We start from the raw sequence: 25,900 nt of genomic DNA on the forward strand, positions 1-25,900 counted from the left end.
TCTGATTTGTGACACATTGTATTTGGATGGAAAGTGGAATCTTGTTGAAGTATCCAAAAAGACAGTCTGAAAGAGCATTTAGTCATTAAATCAAGCTTTGCTCTGTGGATTACTTTTGCCAATTACTTGTTTGATATATGGTAACAGATTTGCAAGAAGTATATGCAGCTTGCATTTTAACTTCTATATTATTGAGAACCTTTCTATTAAAAGGAAATCACTTACACGAACAGCAAAATCATAGAATTATAGAATGGCTTAGGTTGAAAGGGAACTTTAATGATCATCCAGTTCCACCCCCCCGCCACAGGCAGGGTTGCCTCCCACTGGTTCAGAGCCCCGTCCAACCTGACCTTGAATGCCTCCAAAGATGGGGCATCCACAATTTCTCTGGGCAACCTGCTCCAGTGCCTCACCACCCTCTGAGTAAAGAATTTCCTTCTAACTTATATCTCCCCTCTTTCAATTTAAAGACATCCCCCCTTGTCCTATCACTATTAGACTGTGTAAAAAGTCAGTCTACCTTCTGCTTATAAGCTCCCTTTAAGTACTGGAAGGACGCAATGAGATCTCCTCAGTCTTCTCCAAGCTAAACAAGACCAGTTCCTTCAGACTTTCTTCATAAGTGGTACTTCAGCCCTTTGGTCTGCTGACAGAAATACACTGCAAATACAAAAGAGCTCATGAGTCAAAGCCTGACTCCACACAGGGTCAGGCCTGTGCAGATGAGAGCTCCATTTATAGTCAGTCAGGCTGAGGTTGTTTTTATTATAACAGTGTGAAATAAGGATTCAGTAGTGCTAGCCAGGAAGAAACTTTGATTCTAGGGGATAGAGTTGTGCAAGAATGTGCACTGTGTGCTTCAGTCTTGAAGAGTGATGGGATGCTATTAAGTGCCGTTTAATGGGCAAATTGGGTCACTGCCAATTTTGTTCTAGAAATACTATCTAAATGTAGTTCTCTTGCACAAGAATGGACACTGCTCAGAGTCCTCCATGCATTGAATGCTCCTTCTTTGTAACTGAAATACGTACAGTTACCATCTGATGAATTTACATGAAAGCCAAATAAAGATAATTTTCCTGATCTTCTTGACCCAGATGCATACTATTTAACATAGTAAATCTTTCAGTTTTCCATATTTCTGAGTTAAATCACAGAATCACAGAATTGTAGGGGTTGGAAGGGACCTCCAGAGATCATCGAGTCCAACCCCCCTGCCAAAGCAGGTTCCCTACACCAGGTTGCACAGGTAGGCATCCAGGCAGGTCTTGAACATCTCCAGAGAAGGAGACTCCACCACCTCCCTGGGCAGCCTGTTCCAGTGCTCCGTCACCTCACTGTAAAGAAGTTCTTGTGCACATTTGTGCGGAACTTCCTATGTCACTAGAGAACAGATTCTTTGCTTATAAAGTGAAAGTGATGTATCACAGTTCTTTTCTTACCGTTTTACCACCATACCACCTCACCATTTTATTTGAAGACAGTAATTCTTTACCAGTAAATCATGGCACATGCTTAGTTGCAACACATTTTCAACACATACCTCAAGTTATCATTGTACTCCCCAACTATGAACTGCCAGAAAAATGTAGCACAATGATCCATGGGAAATTAAAAAAAAAAAAAAAAAAGCTGCGGATAATTTTCTGTATCTGAAGAAAAAATAATGAGCTCCTAGAAAGACCTGCGATTCATGATTGAAGCAGGTAGCAGCTCAGGAATGAGCTAGCAGGGATTAAGGAGGTCCAAATGGCAGATTTGGGCTGGAATCAAGTCTACCCACAAAGCTGGAGGAAATACAGCTAGACACAAATAAACTCAGACACATGAGATTTGCCAAGAAAAAAAGAAAATAAACTTTCTTTTAATGTTTTGTGTATATTATACGGACTCAAGCATTAGAACAGTGTTCTCCTGGGGAGGAGCACCTCTTCCTATCCTTGCTGAAAGCAAGCAACAGAAAGATTTCTAACTATTCCCCAAATTGTATGAATATTTCTATATACTGTACAGTAGATATGTTATGCAGTTATATATCTATATATCTATATATCAGCTTATATTCAACTCTAAATACAGGGTGGGGACTTGCCCTAGTCCAATTTCCAAGAGCTCCTTCTAACTTCTCATTTCCATCCTACAGGGGGGCAGGATGTGAGGAGGGGCTTCATAGGCATCCCAGCATAGAAGTCAGTGACTGCAAGATTACTTGATCAGTTTTGAGATAAAGTTCTTGGTGCCCTCCTCTCTGCACAAACGTGTATTCAGTATAATTTCCTCATCCATCCCTAATCTCTTGAGCCTGGAGTACTCAATAGGAACATCATCCTCTGTGTACAAGGGCTATGCCCTTATGTATATATATGTAGTCACTGCATAACTTGAAATTCTTTGTCCTATAAAATTTATTAACCTTTAGAGATTTAGCCCATTTAGCCAATTTTGACCATATATAGAGCAAACATGCCTCTGCAGGGTGTCCTTCCGTACATGGAGGATGTAATGCAGCTTCTATCTGCATACAGCAGAAATCCAAGTATTGTGGAGAGGATCTCATCAGTTTTCTGAGAATTCTAACTCTGTACAGCAAACTTATGTATTGTGTTACTCTGGTTGTTCAGCAGACCACTGTTCCTGCCAGGCTGAATGGTACTCAGTTCAATAGCAGAGTACATTGTGTTGTGATTGCGAATACATGCTGTAGCAAACTATGTTAGAGCTAGGAACAGTGCCCAGAACTCCTTATTGATTTTGCTGTATTGAGATAGATGCTGAGATAAGGTGCTCTACAGAACAGTTAGGCATGCCACCAAAAGTCACAGAGAGTGATGAAGACTCTTCCAACAACTCTTCACCACTTCTCTCATCCAATCTCAGACCACTGACCGTGTACCTGGAAATGTTTTCTGTGCATCTAGAAAGTGAGGTTCTCTAGCAGCCAACAGACATCCAGTGCTACCAGAGTGAATTATTTTCCCGAGGTTGGCCTGTTTCTATGCTCATACCTAGAGATATATCCACCTCCCCACCAGCACCTGGTTCTGCGCAATACAGCACACAGAAAACCTGCAGGAAAACCCAAGGATCCCCCCAGATGATGATTCCTCTACCACATCTCATTCCAGCTTGACTCCTTTCTGTGCAGAACACACCAGGTCAGGAGGTAGGAACTCAAGTGGAGATAGTGAAAGTGGACTCAGCAGCTGGTGACTGTAGATGAAACTAGATCAAACAAGTCATCAGGACAAGCTAATTCATTGTCTCTTGCCCTGTCCTTCACCCCACAATAAGCAAGTCCCCAGTTCTTTAAGGACACACATGTTTTGGGGGCTGTCTTGGGCTTAGGAACAGGTGTATCCATACTTCCTGCTTCCTGAAACTTGTCTGAAATGGGTATCAAGAGTTTTCTTCAGTGGAAAGGGAAGAGCAAAGGAGAGGAGAGAAAAGGAGAGATGAGAAGAGAGATCTCTCTTCTTGAGAACATAATCTTCTTGAGAAAAGTATAATGCCATATTAAATCAAGAATTCTTCCTTTTGGTATTATTTGTGTGAGGGAGGCAATGGGCATGACATGAAGAACTTCCCAGAGGTAGTTACAGATCATCTGCTGCCATACAATGAGGTTTGCCTTGGGTGGAGGACAGCTCATCTTCCAGTTCTGTCACTTCTCTGAGTCCAGCAGACACAGAGCAAACTCAGTAGCTGTGGAGGACTGGAGAAGAACAGTATGACTAGGAGTATCAGAACTTGTACTCATGCCATGCAAGAAACCTAGGCCAGGGCATAAAGCCTTGTGTATACAGTCTTGCATTCCTCCACGTGAGACACAGTTTAGGGCATTTCCTCCATTGGAAAGGACACCCTATCTCCATTCATGTTTCTCTGCAGAGACAATACACAGACATAAGGACCTCTGGGAAACAAGCCTGCCAAGTAGAAACGGAGAGAAAAAGGGAGCATCCCACATCCTCAGCAACAGATTTAGAAGACAGTTGCAGCTACCATGACAGATAGGGAACTCTGTGCACTGCAGAACTTGAAGAAGAGGATGTGGGAGAAAGCAGAGAAGCAAGGAAATGGTGGCGGAATCACAATAAGAAAGAAGGACTTGTCTTGGGTTGTAGGGAGGGGATGATGATTTCTCTTCTCTCTCTTCTTTTTTCTCTTCTACTTTTGGTAGCTCACAGAGCATCAGGCCTCCTGTGCTGCTGCTCCAGGATCTGTTTACAAGGGAGATACGGGAGTTGCCCAGATCGGCGGAGACGTCGAGAAGGAAGGCCGGCCAGTTGGCGACAGATCTCATCTGAAAACAAAGCACATGAATACATGCTGACAGGTAATCAAAGCTTCCTTCAAACTCGTCACTACCAGAAAATTTAGGAGTATATCCTTCACTGTGTCTGCAGAAACTTGCTGCAACAGCAAAGACTACATAAGAAATCTAGATTGGATCTTTTTTTTTTTTCTTTTTTTGAATTTATGAATAGAAATACTGAGAGTTACTCTTTAACCTCAAAGGAATGTAAGTTTGAGTAAAGGCTTTTCTGGGGTTAGCCAAGCATGATGAAAACCAAGCAAATTCAAGGCACAGCCAAGAGCTCTCAAAATTTTGGTAGTATTATATCTGCCTCCCAGTGCTTTTCATGGCATGTGTACTGGATGCAAGCCTGCATTGCATTAGAGTTCCCCCAGAATTAGTCTAGGGAATGTACTGCATGTAGACTGGGGCTAGGAAATGTTAGTTTGGAGACAGTATCAGATGGCTGCAGTTGTTCTTCTATTCCTTCCCCTAGGCTATCTTGTACTGTAACTCACCTTGCATGACTTCATTTTCCTTGCAGACAATGCGAGAGCACACCTCCTTGTTTATTACGTACATGCGACGCACACTGTGAGATCACCAGGAGAACGCCAAGGACAACAGAGAAAAGCACAGTAATAAAAAGAAACAAAAAAAGAGATAAGCAATAAACATAAACTCATGCTTATATTCATGATGAGTAGGCAAATCCCATATCTTTTTGGAATGATCAGAATAAGGCTGTCATCAAAAGAATGGTAACCTTTGTCAAGTCTTCGTGGTATGGCCAAGTGATTTACATGAGGACTACAATATAGGACACATAGTAGTAGCTCCTTAGTGCTCCTCAGATAATAGATGTTATGCTGTTTTAATTAGTAACTTTAAAAGGCAGCTCTGAGGGTAGGATTAACCTCAACAACTGGTTCCTTGAAAGAAGGTGTAGTTTCCAAAGGAAACAATTGTTGAACTGGATGTGCCATTTCTGGAGGGCTTTTAGGGCTTTTCTTGGAGACTGCTGTTTTCTTACCTGGTAACACAAAGGTAGCTGATACACTGCTTTACTGGTTTGTGAACAGAATACAGGCGTGTGCAAGGGAACTGCTCCTCACGACAATCTGAGAACACACGTAATACACAGAGGTTCAATCCAGCATCACTGGCAGTTGTATGCATTCTGGAAGCATACTGTTTTACCACGTACTGTTTTCCAGGCTTCTAGTGAAAGCTGCTAGCAACCATTTTCCATTCTCATGTAAGAGATGGGAATGTTTTAGAGAAGAGAAAAATAAGGCAAATATTTCTGATCACCTTGCTTCATAAGATAAAAGTAAGGGAAACTGAGGTACAAAACAGCCCTACTGGGAATCCTCAACACGGAAGGCATATTCTTTGAAGTGGACAGATACAAATAAACAAAACATAAACTGTAGTTGCACATTTAACATGTTCCTAATAGATGTACAGTCTTTCACTTCGGGATACAAACTTGGACAATCAACCCCACTGACTGGGGTTAACTATGATGAGTTTTCTTGAATTTCCTTCAGACATACCACTCAGCATGCCTGCAGGGTCTTGTGTTCTGACAATTTTTCCCACCCTGGGCAAGACACACAGTGAAAGATTTCCATTTCTACTACTGCCATTATCCAGTACTCTTAATACAAGGAACAAGGATGAAGTGAATTTTGTCAGCAGATCTGAGGAGACTGAGTTTGGTGCTCAGCCAGCACCCATCTGGAGAGGTTACAAGGTGTGTCAAAGTGGGTCAGTAAGAAGGTGCAGGCAGCAAACTTAAACATACCTGATGAAGCTGTTGTAGTTTCAGTGTCAGACTGAACTGAAAGACAGAAAAGTAGCAAAATTAGTGTGGTTTACAATTATTTCCTCCTAATAAAACTGGCTTATTAAAAAAAAAAAGTAAAGCTCTTTCAAAAGCCCTCTTTTGTGACTTCTGATGTGAAAAAAATTTCTTTGTTACTTGCACAAAGTAAAAAAAAGTACAAACCCAGTGTGAATCTAGTGTCAGCTATTGAGCCAACAATGGTAAGAGTCTGTCCAAGCTTTAGCATAAAGCATTACCACTATTGTTCAAAATCACACTGTAAAAGGCATCCTGAATTATAATTCAAAAGCTTGAGTAACTGCCAGCCATTCTGGCAAGCAAAGAAGCTTGTGACTGGATTTTACTAGCTGGACCAGCTGGTTTTTTAAAGCCCATGACAAGAAAGCAAAATGAGGTTGGTTTTATTGTCCCCTGTTATAAACCAGTCCACCTGTACCACAGTAAAACAGTACATTTTATTGTTTACCCAGTGACAAACTGGAAAGGGACTCAGACGACTTGCCAGGTGCAAGTTTTCATCAGTGGTAATAGAAAACTCCTGGATAGTTCCTGTGTCAACCAGAAGCAAAGACAACATAAACGGACATAGAAAAAGAGTCTCCTGGGCGCTGGGGCTCCAGTTGGGGACTTTCAGGGAACTTGGAATTCTAAGTGTTCAAGGGACTGAGTGAGGAGAGGGAAGATGAGTCTGCAACACTCAGCTGTGAAATGATAATAAACTCACCAGGACTGAGAAGAACAGGTGGTGTTACATCTGCAGCTGAAAAAAGAGGTGAAAGATCTGAGATTTCAGCCCCTTCCTCCCTCCCACAGTTCTGCCAATGGCTCATCACTATTGATTTGTAGACATAATACATGTTGTTCATACATTCATCAACAATCTGATCTGTCAGATTAACATCAGGCTTCTGTGAATACGCTGGGTTTTCTACAGCTGATGGGATGCTGTAGGGCAGAGATGGATTCCATGGCACATCCTCTCTGAACAGTTTCTTCTTGATCCTTCCACAGTATGTATTTTGAAAGAAAAGTTTTCTGTCAAGGCCTCATATTTAGCCTTCTCAAGTTCAGAAGCAGGTTAGTCACAATCATTTTGTTGTGGACACAGAAGGCATTCATCTATCCTCCTACAGACCATCCAGTCTCACAGTTTGAATGTGAGATTCACACATGTTGCAGTCATCTCACACCAGCCCCCAGGAAGATCATGAAACCATGTGAACATCATACTGTGCTTCCACTTTTCTCTGCCTGTGTTTTCCCAGTGTTTTCTGCTTGACCCATGATATTCTAGACAATGATTCCCCTGGGGCAATCTCCACAGCAAGGCTTGGCTCTCCATGCATATTTGCATGATGTAAGCCATGGCTGTCCAACCATTTGGCTTGCCTGAACTTCACTGAGTGAAGATAAATTGTTTTAGGCTGCATAAACATAGGTTGCTCTGAAAGTAATGCCTCTTATTTATTTCCATGGAAACTACAGCAGATACAACGAGCACAGTAATTCTGCTTGATAGATCAAATTCCTAGCAACAAAACAGTATTTTTCCAACATAGTCACTACCATTAGCTATGCATTTTCACCTGCAATGAACAAGAGGATGCATGCCAGTCTTGTTAAAATCTATGCCAGTGGAGGTGACCCACTGTCACCATTGCTGAAGTGCACCATTGTGCTCACATCCACTGTTTGGTTTCTAGAAATGTTCTGCACGTGTCAAAGAAAATCAGTTTTGTTGTTGTTGTTTCTTTGTTTGTTTGTTTTGCATGGAGAAATTCAGTGACATACTCCTGCTTCTTATGCTTCTTATGCAGTGTCGGACACCATTTTGTCAGACTGCACCTCTGCTGCCATCTGTCGCACATCAACAGAATGTAACAGAATACTGGTGGGAAGGTTCAACCTCTACTGTCATATCACCAACATTCACCTGTGATGTCATGGGCCAACATAATAAAACAGCAGGCATTACTTTCAGAACAGCCCTTGTGAAATATAAGCTATATAGAAACAAAAATATGAAGCTAGTAGGATATTTGACCGTATTTTTGTGATACTAATGCATCAGTCTGGCTCGATGGCACTGGTTACAATTCTTTGTGAGTTATCAGTGTGCTCATCAGAGATTTTTAATTAAGTTTTACTCTTCCTGTTCTTCATTCTCTACAGTAGTTGCTCACAAATGTGCATACTGCCAAAAGTGATGACATGAGTAAAGCATGACTGTGAGCAAGGGATATTTATCTCTGTTACGAGAGGTCTTATAAAAGTCCAATAAATAGTTATGATCATTTCTTTTTTTTTTAGTTGAATATTTGATTGCAACTCTATACATTCCATTTGAAAGTTTGCAGGTGATGAATTTGTGTCGACTGAAAATAGAGTCACAAACATAAACTGGTGATTTTTTTGGCAGTCTTGAAGCCTGCTCTCAAATTCCTGCATCAAAACAGAAAGCACGGCTGTGTATTCTTCGCTGCTCACAGGACTGTGTTTAGCCAGTGTATCAAAACGCAGAAAACTACTTGCAAGAACCCTCCCGTGCCCTAATTTCTGTCCAGACAGCGCCAATCACGTACCGATGTTTGCTGAGAGCGACGAGCGCGAGCCCGGTCACTCGACGGGGAAGAGCTGCCACCAGGGGGCGGGCCACAATGCGAGCCGTGCCGGGCTGCGGATTGGACCTGCCTGAGTAAGTGCTCATCGGGAGTGCCTCCCATTGACCATATTTTTCAGCTATATTTAGCCACTCCCCAGTGTCATTCCCTATCCTATTAGCTGCAGGTGCGGCAGAGAGGACAGGTGAACCTGGCCAATTTGTCTCCCTTGTCACTTAGTCTCTGCCTACAACTTCCTTTGGAAGCTCAGGCTGTGTAAGCTTCAGATTTCATGGCTTCTTGTAGTGCAATCAACTTCAGACAGTTTTGAGTACCTCAGGTGAAGCCAGCAATTCCTTGGAGAACAAATCATTAGCTAACTTGATTCACTTCCCTGCATGGTGCACAGAAAAGATTCTCTGAGAGCCACAAATTCTGGAAGAGCACTGCCAGATGTCAAAGGTGAGGAAGAGGGGTTTCTTAACATCTGGGGCAATAAGTAGGAATAAAGGTGAACAGGGAAATAAAGAAACTTGAAGTTGCTGAGAGCTAAGTACTTACCAGGGGTGCTGATGAGAGAGCTTGTCTGAACATCACCTGGAAAAGAGACAATGTAATGGAATCACAAAATCATAGGGTTGAGAGAAACCTCTGGAGAGGTTCAATATAGTAGATAACACAGGAAAGCATCCAGGTGGGTTTTGAATATCTCCAGAGAAGGAAACTCCTCAACCAATCTGGGCATCTTGTTCAAGGGCTCTGTAAACCTTATAGTGAATAAGTTTTTTCTCATGTCCATATGGAATTTTCTATGTTCTAAATTATTCCCCCTGCCCCTTGTGCTGGGCAACACTGAAAAGAGCCTGACCTCATTCACTTGACTCCCACCCATTAGATATTTATAAGCACTGATGAGCACTGCAGGCCCAGGTCTGCCCGCCTTTCCTCCTAAGGGATTCTCCAGTCCCTTAATGATGTTTATAGCCTTCCACTGGACTGTCTCTTTAAGTTCCCTATCTGTCTTGAAATGAGTAGCCCAGAACTGGACAGAATACTCTAGATGTGGCCTTACCAGAGCAGAGCAGAGAGCAAGGATATCCTCTTTCAATCTGCTGGCCACATTCCTTTTAATGAACCCTGGGATATCACTGACCCTCTTGGCCACGAGGGTGCCCTGGCTCATGGTCAACTTGTTGTACACCAGGACAACTAAGTCCTTCTATGTCCTGAGAGAGTTTGTCTTTACTTTTGCTGTTCCTTACATGACAAGCTATAGCTAGCTTGAATTATCTTGGCCACTGTGGTAGGCTCAGGAGATTGGGATTCAATCCAGTAGGTACATAAATGTAGTGAACTCATTCCATTCTTATCCATTGCTTTCCTCAGTGACTGAACTGGAATTGGAATGCTTAGTGTTCATGTTTGGCTGTATGTGGGAATACAGGAAAAACTGTTCAGAGCAGCAGCTGTGGAGCAAGATAAGCAGCATGAGAACCAAGGACACCTTTAGAGAAGAAAGAAAGTCTCACGACTCTGATTGGATAAGTGCCTGTGTGAACAGTTGAAGAGTGTTTTATAGAATGCTCTGTTAACATGTATAAATAGAGTAGTGCTTAACAATAAAGTAGACTAACAGTTTTTAACCATATTGGTGTGCTGTTGTGTCTCCAGCGTGTTCTGAGAGTCCAGAGATTTCCCCACAGCTGTAGATGTCCCTTGACATCTTGAACAAGGGGATGGGAGTAGATAATCCTTAATGGTCCCTTCCAACTCAACTAGTTCCATGGGGCTTGCTTCAAAAGTAATGCTTCCTACTTTGTTTTGGTGGCCCATGACACCAGAAGTAAATGCTGATGGTATGGCAGTAGAAGTTGAACCTGCCCACCAAACTTCTGCTATATTTTGTTGTGTGGCAGATGGCAGCAGAAGGGCACTCTGACAAAATAGCATCTGACATGGAAGAAAGTATGAAGCAAATATGTGTAATTGAATCCTCAGTGTTGGAAGAAATTGCACCCACTGGTGTTCATTGATACTTGCTGAATGTTTCTGGAGAATGAACAGTGAATGCTAGCACAATGAGGCAGTAGGTGGTGTGTTTCAGAAGAGGTGGTGTGTTTCACATCAGACAGTGATGTGATAGACAAACCAATGTTCTTGACAGCATTGCAAATTTTTATGAGTGAAGCATGTAGGCTCCTATTCATCACTGGTAAAAATGCATAGCTAATGGTAGAGGCTATGTAGAAAAAGAGTGTTTTGTAGGTGAGAATTTTGTCTATCAAAAAGTATTATTGCTCTCTTTGTATCCATTGGAGTTTCTATGGCAATAAATAGGAGGCATTACTTTTGGAGTGAACTATGTATGATCCTATGGTGTTACACTAAACCCTTACTGAACTCTGGTTTCATATTCAAGTTGAAACCAAGGCACTGATGGCTCCTGCAACAGTAGGACAGACAGCTGGAGTACTCACTGCACGTTAGGAGCAAGGTGACTCTGAAGACTGTAAGAATTCATCAGCAGATGAGTTTCTCTGAAGGGCAACAGATGGCAAACTGAGGTAGTGATGGAAGGATAAAGTGTGAAGGAAAGGGGAGCTTGGCTGACGCATTTTGGACTGGCCTCTGAATTGTTTTCCAAAAAGGGTCATGGCTGCAAAATGTCTAAAGGCTTACTCAGTTGCTTCAGTATGAAGAAAAGTCAGGCTCTTGTGGTCCCTCTAAGTGCTGAAACATGATGCAACTATACATTTATTTTATCTTGTTATGTCAGAGAAATGGAAGAAGTAAGGTACAAATAGATAAAGCAATTTACCCCCAACAACACATTCAGTGTGAAAACCAGTTAATATTCTTTCACAGTAATCTTGCAGATAAAGTATATCACTTCCACACCATTTTGCTCAGGATTTTCCTGAGCAGTGGTGAAGTTGCTCCAGCTTCTCACTGCTTTAGAAATGTGATCTTACAGCCTTTGAAGTAACTTCACGCAAAGTGTTCAAAATCCAAACATTACTTGTAAGAGCACATAAGATTTAGCAGGTTATTTTAGAAGTCTTCCTTGAAAGACAAGTGTCAGAGGTCAGGAAACAAAGAACAGCATTTGCAACTAACCAGGCTGTAGCTATATAGGACAACAAAGTCACATTAGCATTCTTTATTATATTAACATGCCCGTAATATTTACCAGTTTCACTTTCCAGTTCTTGTCCGTTGACCACCCATGGAAACCAGCCTGCAAGGAGAGGAGAGTGAAGAAAGGAGAGGATTTCTATAAGAAGTCTTCACGAAGTTTGTTATGAGATGCTTATTTATTCAGGAGACACCACCTACTGCTGAAGGGAGAAATGCTCTTCCCTCTGCCTCAATCCCCCCCTGCTGGCTGGTTTTCTTCTTTAAAGGCATTCAGATACAGTGAATCCTGATTCTCCATCTGCTGCTTCCACCAGAATTGAAGTCTGGGCAGAGTAAGAGACTGTAAATACCACCAGATCTACCTGACTATGCACTTCTGCAACACTCCTTGATGTATTTTGGTAACAAATTGCTCCTTGCCTTCCTGCTGAGGTTGGTCAAAATCTCTATGTTTTAGAGAAAAAAAAAAGGAATCTGATTCATAGAAAATGTTTGCTTGGGGTAACAAAAGTTGTGTACATTAACACAGTAAGCAACGGATTGCATGCCTCTTTTAGAAAATAACTATCTGGTCCATCATCCTCCCTGAGTACTGAGCAGAGTAGATCTTTTCCACACTCAGCAAGACTTGGCTGTGTGTGTTGTGTGGCAGAGAAGGAACTGAACTGGACTGCTCATTTATCCAAACATAACGGGTGAAAGAGCTGCTTCCTTCTGCAGCCAGGAATATGAAAATATTTCCTGCTAAACACAGAGAGGGAAAATGTTTGCATACTTGGGGATGGGTTGAAGGAAAGAGCTGGCAGGAAAAAGACTGATCTGGGGCACTGCAGGGATGTGTGCAGAACCAGCCCAAGGCACGGTACATAGTGCTACATCTTATGGACTTAGCCTTTAGCTTTCTACTGGGAGTACTGCATGAGTAAAGACCATCTGGTCTGGGGTTTTATTCTTAGTCCTTCCTCATTCCAAGAGCCATTACTTGCAGAATGCAGAAGGACTCTTGGGATTTCTGTTTAATCATATTCTGTGGCATAAAGGGACTATTCTGTTCCACACCCAGCTGCCAGCGAGGGCTCAGCTGCTGATTGTTGATCCAGGGAGAGCCAGATACATATAATTTACGTACAGGGTACGTACAGGGACAGGGTAGTGGAGCTCCATACTTTTCCAGTTCTGGCTGATTTCTTAATGGTAATAAGCATTGGCAAAAGATCTTTACTTTCTTGATGGTTTCTGATAAAAAGCAAGGACTTGGGTTCTTACCTAAAACCAATTTTTAATTTTGAAAAGACAGTTTTACTATCTTTTCTTCCCCCTGCAAGATGACTAGAAAACTGGATCAACTCTAAAATGAGAGGACATGAGTGAAGTAAAACCTCAGAGTACAAGGCCAAAAGAGGTGAATTTTTAGGCAGATTTTCAATTACTTCAATCTGTATTTGTTCTGGCAATCAATTCACATGCTTTATAAATGCTTGTATTATATTGTCCAGGTTGCATAAATTCACCCTTGAGGTCTGACAAAACTGCAACCCTAACTCACCAATTTGTAGATGAACCAAAACTGAAAAAGACAATAAGAGACCAGATGTTGGTTATTGTTATTGTCCAAGTTAAAACAGAACTCCTATACAGAAAAGTAAGAAATCCTCATTTAAGGTCTTCTGTGCATCACAGACTTTTTCTTTTCACCTTCAGGGGCCAGCTCTTGGATGCCTCTCCTCCTAATTCACAGTCACAACATAACATCCTCTTTGAGATAACTACCATGCATACTTACAGGAAAAAAAGTGTTATGGGAGCAAAACTGAGCTCCAATTCAATCCCTATGTAGTCACCAAAAAGAGGAAGTTCATCTCCAGCCATCTCATACAGCACAAGGGGAGTACTGATGAGAGTAGATTGGAATGATCTGATTTGGATGTAATAGGTTCAGTAATCGCTCTTTTACATGCAGTCTTTCTGAGGTAGAACTTTCTCCATTCACTGGAGTTAATCTTTTGCTGTCTGTCCTGACTCTGATGTCTCATGCTGATCTCTCATTTTTTTTTTTCTTCTTGAAATTTGATCCCACTTGAATTTTTGCCAAAGATATACCAACAAAAGGATGAAGCAACAAAACAGAACAAAACCAAAATAAAGTGGAAGCTAGGTTTTCAAAACAGAAACACAAAGATGGACAAAATTTACTGGCAACGAGAAGACCTGTCTAAAGTGGGGGCGCTCTAGCAGTAACCACTGATGACATTAACCTTTTCACAATTACAACAGAATACATTTTGTGGAGTATTGGGAAATGCTCTGCAGATCGTGCAGACACAGGTTGTCAGCTATATGAAATGCAGCACAATCTACAGGATAATGCACTGCTAATTCTCTTTCTAAACTCCAGACCTGGATGTTCTCCTTATTCAAACATTCCTACAGTGCAAGCTTTGGATCTCTGTCTCATGACTCCCATTATTTTCTGGGGGTCCCTAGTTCCTAAATTTTTTCTTATAGCCCTGTATCTACCTTTTTCTTTCCTTCCCCTTCATCATCCTTCTACATATCTCTGTCTCTTTAGAGCATTGCACTTTAGTCTCTGCAGGACATTCCATGCAGCCAGGGTGAAGAAGAAACACTCCCCTTGGAGTACAGACTCACCAGCTGGGGAAAAGGAGAAAGCTAACAGACACAGTGCTGTAAGGGTTGCAAAGGTCTTCATCCCTGTGGAGAGGAGGAGAAAGGGGTCAGAAAAAAATTAAAATGTGAGCAGAGATACTCTCCCTTGTAGCCCAGAAATTTTGCTTGCTGCCTCCATTTCCACCTCAAGACCATTTGTTCTTTCCAGCCTCTCTCCCACCTGTCTCCCTTCCAATCTGACCAGTTCTCCAGACATTTCTGAAACATTTTGGACTGAATGTAAAACTCCATCTGCCTTTTCCCTATTTCCACCTTGTTTCAGCTTCCATCCCTTTTCTTATTCAGGTCGCTAAGCCCCCTCCGCATGCAACCCCAACATGCAAAGAAGTTATCTTCTTCCTCCACTCTCTCCCACTTTAACATTGTTTTGAGGTGAATTGAGAGAATACATAGGATTCCCATCACTTACTGCTGCCCTTGATCTCCGCTTGTTTCAGCAGCAGATGCTCTCTTTCTCCTTTAGCAGTTCCCCCCACTTTGGCTATTGGGAAAATCAAATGCAACCACACCCAGAACATGCTCTACTTTTGATTGTCTTCAAAATACAATTTCGAGGGAGGAAAAAAAAAAAAAAAAAAAAAAAAGGAAGAAAGAAAGAAAGAAAAAGGAGAAGCCAGTGAGATGCTGGGATGTGGTGTCATCATGCAGCTGGAATGAGAAGGGGGGTAGCGTGGAGCAGCAGCCCACACCCTCATTCCAGACTTTATTATACTCCAAAGGAAAACTGCTCCTCCCATTCCCCCAGGATGGCCCAGCACCAGAGACGGATTCTTGTGCAGACGTTAAACATTCCCATTTTGCTTTGTTCCTTTCATGCAGTGCTTTCGCTGTCCCTTCTCTCTTCTACACGAAGTCCCATTTTCCCACTCAGCTGTTCCCTCGATCCTCTTTTTTGACCGTTTCTCTGTCTCGCTTTTGTACACCAACAGTATGCAGTATGCATATATTTTCCGAAACAACATGCTCGGCTCGCTACGGTGACAGGATGGATTCTAGTCTTCCCCCATGTTCCCCAGCATTGTAGTATTCCAGACAGACGGCCCTATCAGGCATGCGCCGCAAATGATGCTGGCCAGGAGAAATCCGAAACCGTTTAGCCAGCGGGACCAGAAGCCAGAGCGGCGGACGGTCGGCGCACTGCGGCACGAGAGCAGGGCGGATAGGGACGGAGAGACGGGTGGCTGGACGGGAAAGGATATTCCCACTGTGGCGAGGAGGGGTGCAGAATGACGGCGAGCACAGGGCGGCCCCGGCCGCGTGATAGGGGGCAGCGCTTGCACAGGCGAAGGCGCAGTGCCACCATCCCCCCCCCATCCCCCGCCCTCCGCGCAGATAGCAGCCTGGCCGTCAACCAAACAGCTGGCAGAAGCAGTGATGACATCAATCGCCGCCCCGCGCCAGGGCGGGAGGAGTGTTCCTGTTCCCAGTTCTCGGCAGCCGAACGGGGGCGGGAGTTGGGAATTGGATGGAGGTGCAAATGTGATAGGGACGGGGACGGGAGCAGAGATAGAGAATGAAACGGTGAAAGGGGTGGAGATGAGGATGGGGCGGCGATGAAGAAGTAGTAGGGAAGGGGATGGGCACAGAGGTGGGATGGGAGTACCCCAGGGTGTGTAGGGATGTAGATGGGAATAGGGTGGGAAATAAGGATGGGATTACCCCAGTGTGTGTAGGGATGTGGATGGGAATAGGGTGGGAAATAAGGATGGGCACGGGGAGGGGAAGGGGATTGGGATGGACATAGGGATGGGATGGGGAAGGGGATGAGGAAAGAAACGGGTAGGATGGGGATAGGGTTGGAGAGAGGTATAGGGTTGAGAAAATGGGTGAGGATGGGGATAGGAATCACGAAAGGGAACAGGGTGGGAATGGTGATGGGATAGGGGATGAGGATAGGAGTAGGAATGGGAATGTAGATGGGGTGGCAGTGGAGATGGATATGGGAAAGGGGATGGTAGTTGTGCTGTCAGTGTGGCTTGTCCTGTTCTGGAGTTGTGTGCAAGGGGGACAGGGATAAGGTGCGGGGCAGGAGTCAGCTCTGCAGTACCACTGCTGTTCTGGCCAGTCTGGGAAGGATGGGGAGCATGGAAACTGTGTGCAAAGGGAAAAAGTGGCAAAATGGGAGAGACATAAAAAAACTGCAAAAAGAAAAGTGAGGAAGGAGGTGTAAGCCTCACTGATGCCATCCTTCAGAGTTCGTTTTGCTGCTGCACCTCCAAGGACACTGCACTTTACAAATGAAGGGAGCAAAACAGGTAATCTGCACTGCAGTTCCCACAACTCTCTCAGCCCTTCCAGCAGCCCTGGCAGCTCCTGCCTCCGGCTGCCTTCCCAGGATAGGGGATGGCCCAAGCTCCCTTCCTTTACAACAATGGAGGACATGAACTTTGCACAGGAAAGATGCAGCCTGTAAGGCTTACCCTTGTTCCCAACAGAAAACTAGGAACAGTGTGTAATTGGGAAAGGAAATCCTTAGTATGTCCTAGCTGCCACAAGGGGCCCAAAGTGTTACCTCATGCAACAGAACTGAAGCCAGCACCTCTTACCTCACAGCAGCTGAGCAGTGCTTGTGGCAGTGCTTGCAAGGACATCAACTACCTGTTTGCTTATTCCAGGTCGTGCTAGGTCTCAGATGAAAAACACTAGTCAGCACTGCCTAGCAGCAGCAGGACATGGGTAGGGAGAATGGGGAAAACTGGACATTTATTACCCTGCTCAGCAGGGCAGTTCTAAAGTGAATCTAGATACTGTTTCACTGGATCTAGATACCACCTGTCCCACTTGCAGGGACTGGCCAAAACTTAGTACACTGGAGATTCCAAAAGGTGATTGAACAAACAAAATAAACTGCTGGAAGCTCTAATAGCTCACTGGTTAAAGGAATCCTCTCAGATCCAAATAGCAGTATGTTTGGTCTATAACTTTCCACACAGCTTTACTGTTTGTTTCTCTCTGTGCCTCTTTCAGAGTAGCATGGATGATTAAAATCTGAGAGCTGCTTCAAAAATAATGCCTCCTATTTTATTATTTTATTATGGCCCACAACATCAGAGGTGAATGCTGATGGTGTGGCTGTAAAGGTTGAACCTTCCCACCAATCTTCTGCTACATTTTGTTGCTGTGTGGCAGATGGCAGCAGAGGGGCATTCCGACAGAATAGCATCTGACATGGAAGTGCATGTGAAACAAAATTGTGTAACTGATTTCCTCCTTGTTGGAAGAAACTGCCCCCACTAATATTCACTGACACTTGCTGAATGTTTCTGGAGACTGAACAGTGGATGTTAAAACAATGAGATGGTGGTGGTGCATTTCAGCAGTGACGACAGTGACATGAAAGACAAGGCACGTTCCAGAAGATCATGTAGATGATTTTTATGAGTGTGTCATACAAGTTCATCACTGATAGAAATGCATAGCTAATGATAGAGACTATGTAGAAAAACAGTGTTTTGTAGCTGAGAATTTCTCTATCAAACAGTGTTATTGCAATCTTTGTATCTGTTGGAGTCTCTGTGGAAATAAATAGGAGGCATTGCTTTCGGTGTGACCTACTTTTTGCAGATGAAGACTGTGTGAGTTCTGAAACCCATTTATTTGAAAACTTTCACTGATGTCATAGTCTAGCAGGTACTGATGTATCACTATATACCACAGATTGCAGAATTCAGCTCGGGTCCTAAGGAAGGCTTCTTCAGATTACTTTTGAGCTTTAAGCCTTTTTTCATACTGGAGGATTGTGTTCTCTCTAGGCTGATCAGTGTATGTTAAGGGGACTGCTTTTAGCACTTGCTGCGGATTGGTGGGTGCTCACGGTGTCGGAATGGATGGCTGTGAAGCAGCTCAGTATCTTACACACCGGACAGACGGCAGTGAAGATAAATGGATGCATCCCACTGTATTTGCTTTCTCCGTACACTGGAGGGAGCTGCAGCATACCAGCTTGGCAAGCCACATTTTTTCTCTTGCAGTCTAAGCACGTTCTTGGGAAGTGGCTCAGTGTCTGCAGGCCCTTGGCTGGCATGAATGGTCTTCTTTTAGCTCTCCCATTTTCCTCTGCATTGGACCCACAACTCTTCAACCGTTTTGATGTAGGGGCTAGACAGCCCTCAATGTTTGTGGATAAGAATAATTAACATAATCCTAAATCTTCCCTTCTAATCCACTTTCCTATCTAATTCTTTTCATGCAGCTGTCCTTCTCCAAAAGAAGTACCCTGGGGACGTTTGCAGCAATTTGGCAGGTGACTCAACATTCTTCCCTCTGAAAAGTCAGACCTCAGTGTCACAACATGATGTGAAAGAGACCTGTGTTGCAGTAAACTGATACCTTAAATCAGTCCATCAGGAAACTAAGACTCAAACTGGAGTGTTAGAAAGCAGATGTTCTTTAATATCAGTGCTGGATGCATAGGGGCTGTCCTCCTATCATGCATGGCTTACACAAAAGATCTTAAGCTTATATACATTATATGTTTTACATATGCTGATGTTTCCCAGAAGTATGTTATATGTTCAGTGACATAATTCCAATCAGGACCTCCTATTTTCTCCTCAGAGATTCAGCAGAACTTCCTTATCTCCTTGGTTCAGAGACATAGCTCCTTCTGAAATCTAAACAAATTGCAGGGCAGGGGTTTTAAACACTGAACACTAGCAAACTTAACAAAATTGTATCAAACAGCATAAAGGAAATGTGTCCACATCCATAACATGTGCCCTAAGCTGAGCTAACCCCAGCACCTGTATGTGCTTACCTAAGAAGAGATGCAGTGACAGTGATTCAGCAAGAAGTTCTCTTCTTTTCAAGTACTTATGGCACAAGGATGTTATAGCAATGGTAGCACGAAACTTTGGATAAGACACAAAATCAGCCTTCCCAAAAATGAAAATCACCTCCTGGTGTATTTCACCCTCAGAGATGACTGCATCTCAGCAGACAGGTGCACATCATTTGCAAAGGTCCTGGAGAGGCATTTAAATGCCAGATGAATTCACTCTGTATGTCTCTGGTCTTTGCATATCCTCACAGTAAGTTACATCTGAGTAATAATAAATTAACGGACTGCTCTAAGATGTTTGAGTGTATCATTCAATAATGTAGTATTTGGTGGTTACTTGAATTGGGGCTGGTGAAGTGAGTTTTCTTGGAATGTATATTGATGACTTCTTGTTTCTGATGGGCTCCACATCTGAGGTCTGAAACTATCCTGCAGCTGTCTCACTGATGTAGCTGAGGTCATCAGTGGGGAGGAGGAATGAGCTCAAAGCCTGATCCATCTGTCCCCAGTTTTGGGGGATTCTGACTTCAAATCCAGTTCACTGTAGAAGAGGAATACTACACCTCTTGTTGAGTGATAATCATACTTTATGCTGTTTGTGTCTCCAAGGATAAGGGATTCACCCCTTTATTTCCAAATAAGCAGGTTTGCCTTGTGATGTCTTACAGTCACATAATACCCTAAGGGAGTCCATGAAACTAATTAATACATGCTCATCTCCTCCGAATCATTTCAACACTTGTGAAGAATGAGAACAGGCAATCAGTGAGCTCTGAGCTGTTCAGTGAGTTGGCCTTGTTATTTAGGCTTTTCATGTCCAACAAGCCTGCAGTGAGAAGTTGCCAGGATGTTCCTTCTTCCTTGCTGTGCTTCGGCATTCCATTTTCTGCTTTTTCTGTAGTTCCTACTACCAGAAAGCCCTTTTCTTTATGGTCCCTTATACCATCTCAAGGCCAATGTTCTCCTGGCTACTTCACACGTCCTTTGGGAATTCTCCTTTCTTCAAGCAGCTGAGCTTAAAAGTCCTTTCCTTTCAGGGTCCTTTCTCCAAGACTGTTCTCCCAGGAAGAAATATAACACTGCCAGTTTTAATTACAGATTTACTATGGCCACAAGTTAAATGACAATAGCAGTTTTAGACATTGATTCCTCCTCTCTTTCTCCTATCTCACAGCCTGGAGCAAAGTTAGCAGGATGAATCCTCCCATCAGAGAGCAGTAATTAGAGCTGGCTAAAGAAGTCACTGCCCTGTTCACACCTCATCCGCAACCAGCTGCCTTTGCAGCTCCAGGAAAAAAGGACCTTCTCTTGAAATGTCTCCTGAACTGTTACTGTAATCTAACACATATGTGTGCTCCGGACTCAAGACTGTAAGTGGTTATTCTGGTTCTGCTCAACAACCAATCTAGTACCGAGGTTGCAAAACCATCATCTGGCTGCAAGCGAAGCAAATCTTAGAAAGTAGGAATGTTTTAAACTCAGAAAGTTCACCTGGTGGTGATTAGGTCACATCTGAGCTTTCTCGGCATTACTTGAGGCCTTAATTGAGGCTGACACTTTTCTACCATTTTACTGTCATTTAATAGTCCTAGTTCAGTAGCAGATGGGACAAGTTTTGGCACTTTAACTTCCTCTAGCAGGCCAAAGCCAGGAGCTGGCCCAGCCCTCTCCTCAAGCAAAACAGCTTCAGAAATCACACACTCAGCAGGCCACCCTGGTGTTCAGATGCAATGGCGCTGAGATGTGTATGGGATCCTCATGCAGTCTCCTGATTCCAGTAGTGGAAATCTGGGAAGGCTCTGACTGCTACAAGATGCAGTGAATGCAGGATAGTCAGAAATGTCCAGATTAAGCACTTCTGAGTCAAAAATTAAGGGGGGGGGGAGGGGGAGGGAAGAAAGATACTCCTATAAGCTCTTTAAATCAGAGATAGGGACAAGTGTTATGGTTTTTGTAACATTTAGAAAAATATCTACTGTAACAGGCTTTCAAAAAAATCCATCCACATTCAAAATACGCAAACTGTTGAAGTCCTTTTTGGTGCCAGTGATGACAGCATTTACCCTGCTGCTGGAAGGAGGTAAGAAAGGAGAACAGCAATTGGACTGTGTAGAAGAAATGCAAATTATGCTACCTGCCAGCAGATAAACTGATAGAAGTTTATTTTATGAGAAATTAGGAACCACCACCTTTCAGGTTTCCCATCCCTCCACAGGGACTGTAAAGGCTGATTTTAAATCCTTTTTAAATCCTCAGTTATGTTTTATTCCACAACTGACATTATGGGAATTTAAGCAAATGAAGATTTTAGACATTACTGCAACTACAATAAACACAAACTGCTGTCTCTTGTATAGGTACAGTGGGGTTTGACCAGGTTACTCAGATTTTCTCTGTCCTTTCCCATGTGTAGTCACTTCTGATTTGATAGCGGACTAGGCATACAATGTTAATGAAAATGTCCTAATGTGATATGCATGCATTTAAAAGGAAAGGAACTGCACTAATTTAACCAATCTCAGCTAAAACAGCACCTAAAGTAGACCATTCTGTATCAATATAAACAAGATATCTGTAAAAAGAAAACAACACAGGTGAATAACCCATAGCAATTTGGTAATATTTACTGCTTTTCTCTGCTGAGGCAGCTGCCCTAATATCTACTTTGTAATTAGAAAATAATTCAACTATTCATTTATTATTTCCTCATTTGTAATTGTTCTCAGAATAAAATCGTACTGGAATTTCAGTTGCATGCAGCTGTACAGAATATTTGCACTGAAATCAAAACACATTTGGTTTGCCTGTTGAAGTATATAAATGCTATTTCTTTGTAACAACCTAACCTGTTTAGCAAGCCTACTATACCCTTAGTTCTACTTCTTCATCTGTCATCTCAGATACTCTTCCCAATTTCATCCTTTTTTCCTCCTACTTTTAAAAATTTTTTCCTATATTTTTTATATTAATATTTTTTCTTCCCATCTTTATCTTCATATTTCTTCCTTTATCTCCTCTTCTGTGCATGTCTTTTTTTTTCTTCCTCTTTTCTATTTTTTTTCCACCTGTGCTTTCTCTCAGTTTTTCTGTCTGAGCTTTTACAACCCTGCTTTCTCTGTCTCCCTGGTTTCTGTTCATTACCTTCACTGAAATGCTGGCAGAAATATTTTTTGTCTTTGAGGCTAAATATGTAACTGAATAAATAGCTAGAAGTAGACAGGAGGTTTCAGTTGCAGAATCTTTTGTGTTTTCATGGCATTTCTTCCTCAGCAAAGGAGATAGTCATGCTCCTGCCCACACCAGCCCTGCACAGGGACCTTGGCTGAGAGTGATGTATCACACTGCAGCAAGGGCTGGGAGTACTGCAGGGAGAGGAGGGGAGGTGTAGGGAGTGAAGGGAGAAGACAGTTTGCCAGTATCAGGATGGAAGGGGAGAATGGGGAGTGGTGGAGAGAGAGGAAAGAGAGTGCAGTATGGGGAAGGGAGGGTATGTCTAGGAAGGTGTGTTTCTGCAGGCTGCACCATTCTGGCTCTGGTTGAGCAGCCTGGAGAGACAACATCTGAAGGGAGGCTGAGCCAATGATGGCAAAAAGCAGCACAGACAAGGCTGTCATAGGGCAGTAGGGAAACAGGCAGAAAACAGAAAAGCAATGGGAAAAGGAAAAGGAGGGAGAAAGGGGTAGAGGGGGAAAAAAGTAAGGCTTGGTTTGCACAGCAATTGTAGAAGAACACAGCTCTTAGAATTTGAAGCTGTAACAGGGGAGGTAACACTGAAATGCAGAAAAATTTAAAAGGTCAATCAAACAAGGTGAACTGCAAACCTCATTGAAGCTCCCTTCTGTTGTGCTCCAAAGGGTGCTTTTGGGCAGCAGTGAGGTACATTAGTATCTCTAAGACTACTGGTGATGGTAAGCTGCCAGCATCTGGCTTCAGCAGATTTGTTGCCATGTGGATTTTTGCAAGGAGGGTGTGCCATTTTTGTTGGGAATGCAATCAGCATCTCCACAGCACCAACTACAAGTACTGAAACGTTACTCATCATTCTTGCCTTGTGTTTCTCCTCTTCCTCTTTCATTTTCTCTCTATGCTTCTCCATATGCTCATTATTTGCTGGCCAAATTTTTCTGTTTCCACACAGCTTCCCTTCTTCCCTTAGTATTTTTCTCTCCATCACTCTCCGTCCTCTCTCTTTTGGTAGACTTCTTCCTGCTGCTCCCAGACCCAGCTCAGCGTGAGGGCAGTGTCAGGTCTGTTCTTGCCCAGACTGGGGATTGCAGGGCTGTGGTGCAGCATTTTCAAAGGGAGTGGGGCTGACACGCATCAGAGCTACAGCTCAGGACAAGAGTGCCTGTCTAGCTGCAGGAGGCTGTTCTTTTACAACCCGCCAGAGGAACTCCCCTCCAACATGAAGCCCTCTCCCGTGCTTGCCCCTTTGGCTCCTGCTGTCTGCCTCTCCAATCACCTCCCCCATCCCTCATCCAGCATCATGCTGTACCAGCTGCCATTTTCAGCCATGCTGACCCAGTTCTGCCCCCCTGCAGGACTATTCCATTCCCATAATGCCAGCTGCAAAGAGAGCAGGGAAAGGGGATCCTGCACTATGGGGAGCTCCGGGGCACTATGTCTGCCATGGTGCACCCCCTGCCAAGGGGAGAGAGCGAGAGCTGAGGTACTTATGCCCGCTGCCCTTCATCTACTCCACGGGCTTGCTGCAGAGCACACGAGTTAGATGAAGCAGTTGCTCTTCACAAATGGGAGAAGAAAAACATTTCCTCTAACACTGACTCATCAGTTATGGACACAGAATTGCTGGACACTGAAGGAAAACACCAAAATGGCTGGGAGAAACAGCATGCTCTTAAGACTGATAAACATGTCTCCTTCAGGCTAAATGTAACAAAATGCCTGCAAGGTATAGCCACCCTGTGGCTGCATTATAACCTTCCCAACAGGCACTGAAATTGCAAGTCATCACTGCAACAGCATTCATCAAAAGAAAATGGGAACATAGAAAAGGAAGAAAAGGGCAGAACAGGGATGAAAAAGGGGGAAATGATCTGGAAATGAACAAAGGAAGAAAGAAAGGGAAAAACAAAACAAAACAAAACAAAACAAAAAAAAAAACTTCCTCAAGTTGTTAGAGGAAAAATGGATAGAATGAGAAAAATAGGTGGGGAAGAAGAGCAAGGTAGACAAATACAAGAGATAGAAGGGAGAGAAGAAACATTTTCCTTCTGAATTACCACATCCCTCAAGGATTACCTTTTCCCCTTTGTCCAGCTCCTCAGTTCTGTTCCCTGTTTCTATGCAGTGTAACTGCACTTAGCAAGATGTACTGCTCTCTTTTAGAGCTGGTTATGCAGCAGGGCTCGAAGCCTACCAGCTGTTATTCATCCGCTCCTTTGTTTCCGTGTATAGCTGCCTGAGCTGCTTTGTGTTTTCCTGTACAGACCATGCCCAGAAGGAGGGCATCAGCAGCCCCTGCCTTTTCCATTACCCATCACTGTGATGCGCGCTTTCCCCCGCCAGCTCCGGGAGGCGCTTTCTTAACGGGAGCCCCGCCGCCCCCTCAGCACTGCTCTTCGGGCTTCTCCAGTCCTGGTTTCAGGCACTGGGACACGACGGGGTTTCCACTCCTCCTTCAGGAAGAATTGTTCCACGCCTTCAGTCCATCTCTTGCCCTTTATTTCGCCTCAGCGTTCACACCACAGGAATTATTTCCCCGCCTGATCAGCTTGCTGGCTCCCTCGCTACCGCTAAGTGAGGAAATAGATAAAGCGTAAGAAACGGGAACAAACGAGTAACTCCTACACACCGGTCTCAACCCGTAACGCGCCTCTGCCGCGTAAGCATTTTCTGAGCTCAGACAGCGATCCCTCACGCGATGGGGAAATGGAGCGGAGCAGGAGACCGCAGACCGACCTCCGCTGCTGGTTACAGCCGGCTGCTACCGCCAGCGGAGCAGGCTAACAACGGAGAGACCGCTCGCAGGGGCGGTCCGCAGTCGCACGCAACTACACGCCTCCACTCACTCGCGCCTTGCCGAGTACGAGCGCGCGTGCTCCGCTGACGGCAGGGTGTGTGCCGCATACGCCGTCTCGAGGCCCGTCGAGCTGTGGCTGCCTGCAATCCGGTGCGCGCATATCGCGGCTCTTCCCATCGGCACCTCGGTCTTTGTGGCCTGCTGTCAGCCCTTTACTCGCATGCCGCGACTGCGGCTACTGCGGGAAGAAATGCTGCTCACTCGCTGGGAGCACTGCGCGCAACGAGGTGTGGTGCGGCCAATGGGGAAAGGGCAACCAGTTGGGAGTGTGGGCCTCGGTGTGGGGCTGCGGACGGGACGTGTTGGGAGGCAGCAGTGGGTTTGGTGTAATGAGGGTAGGTTATGTGTGGTGTGGGTCAGTGCGCAAATCTAGATGCTCTACCCTTCAAGGGGATGTGCGGTGCTGTTTGTCCCCGAGGTTGGAGCTGGAAGCGGCTGGCTGCATCAGGAACCTGGAGATGAGCATACTCATCTCACTGTGAATCTGCTCCCCTGGCTG

The 25,900-nt window shown here is 44.0% G+C and overlaps 1 protein-coding gene across 1 annotated transcript; it reads right to left on the reverse strand.

The window, feature by feature from the left end:
• Window positions 1-1,835: 1,835 nt before the first annotated feature.
• On the reverse strand, window positions 1,836-15,738 carry MFAP5 (microfibril associated protein 5). Its single transcript, XM_052701774.1, has 9 exons — window positions 14,988-15,738; window positions 14,540-14,602; window positions 11,943-11,990; window positions 9,314-9,349; window positions 6,877-6,912; window positions 6,111-6,146; window positions 5,334-5,421; window positions 4,819-4,892; window positions 1,836-4,306 (listed from the first exon to the last, which is right to left on the reverse strand). Exons 1-9 carry the CDS (start codon window positions 15,094-15,096, stop codon window positions 4,185-4,187), a joined length of 612 nt encoding a protein of 203 aa, XP_052557734.1. The 5' UTR covers window positions 15,097-15,738; the 3' UTR covers window positions 1,836-4,184.
• Between the last annotated feature and the right edge of the window lie 10,162 nt (window positions 15,739-25,900).

Source organism: Tympanuchus pallidicinctus, unplaced genomic scaffold (genome assembly GCF_026119805.1).
Source record: "Tympanuchus pallidicinctus isolate F22 unplaced genomic scaffold, pur_lepc_1.0 scaffold40, whole genome shotgun sequence".
NCBI lineage: Eukaryota > Metazoa > Chordata > Aves > Galliformes > Phasianidae > Tympanuchus > Tympanuchus pallidicinctus.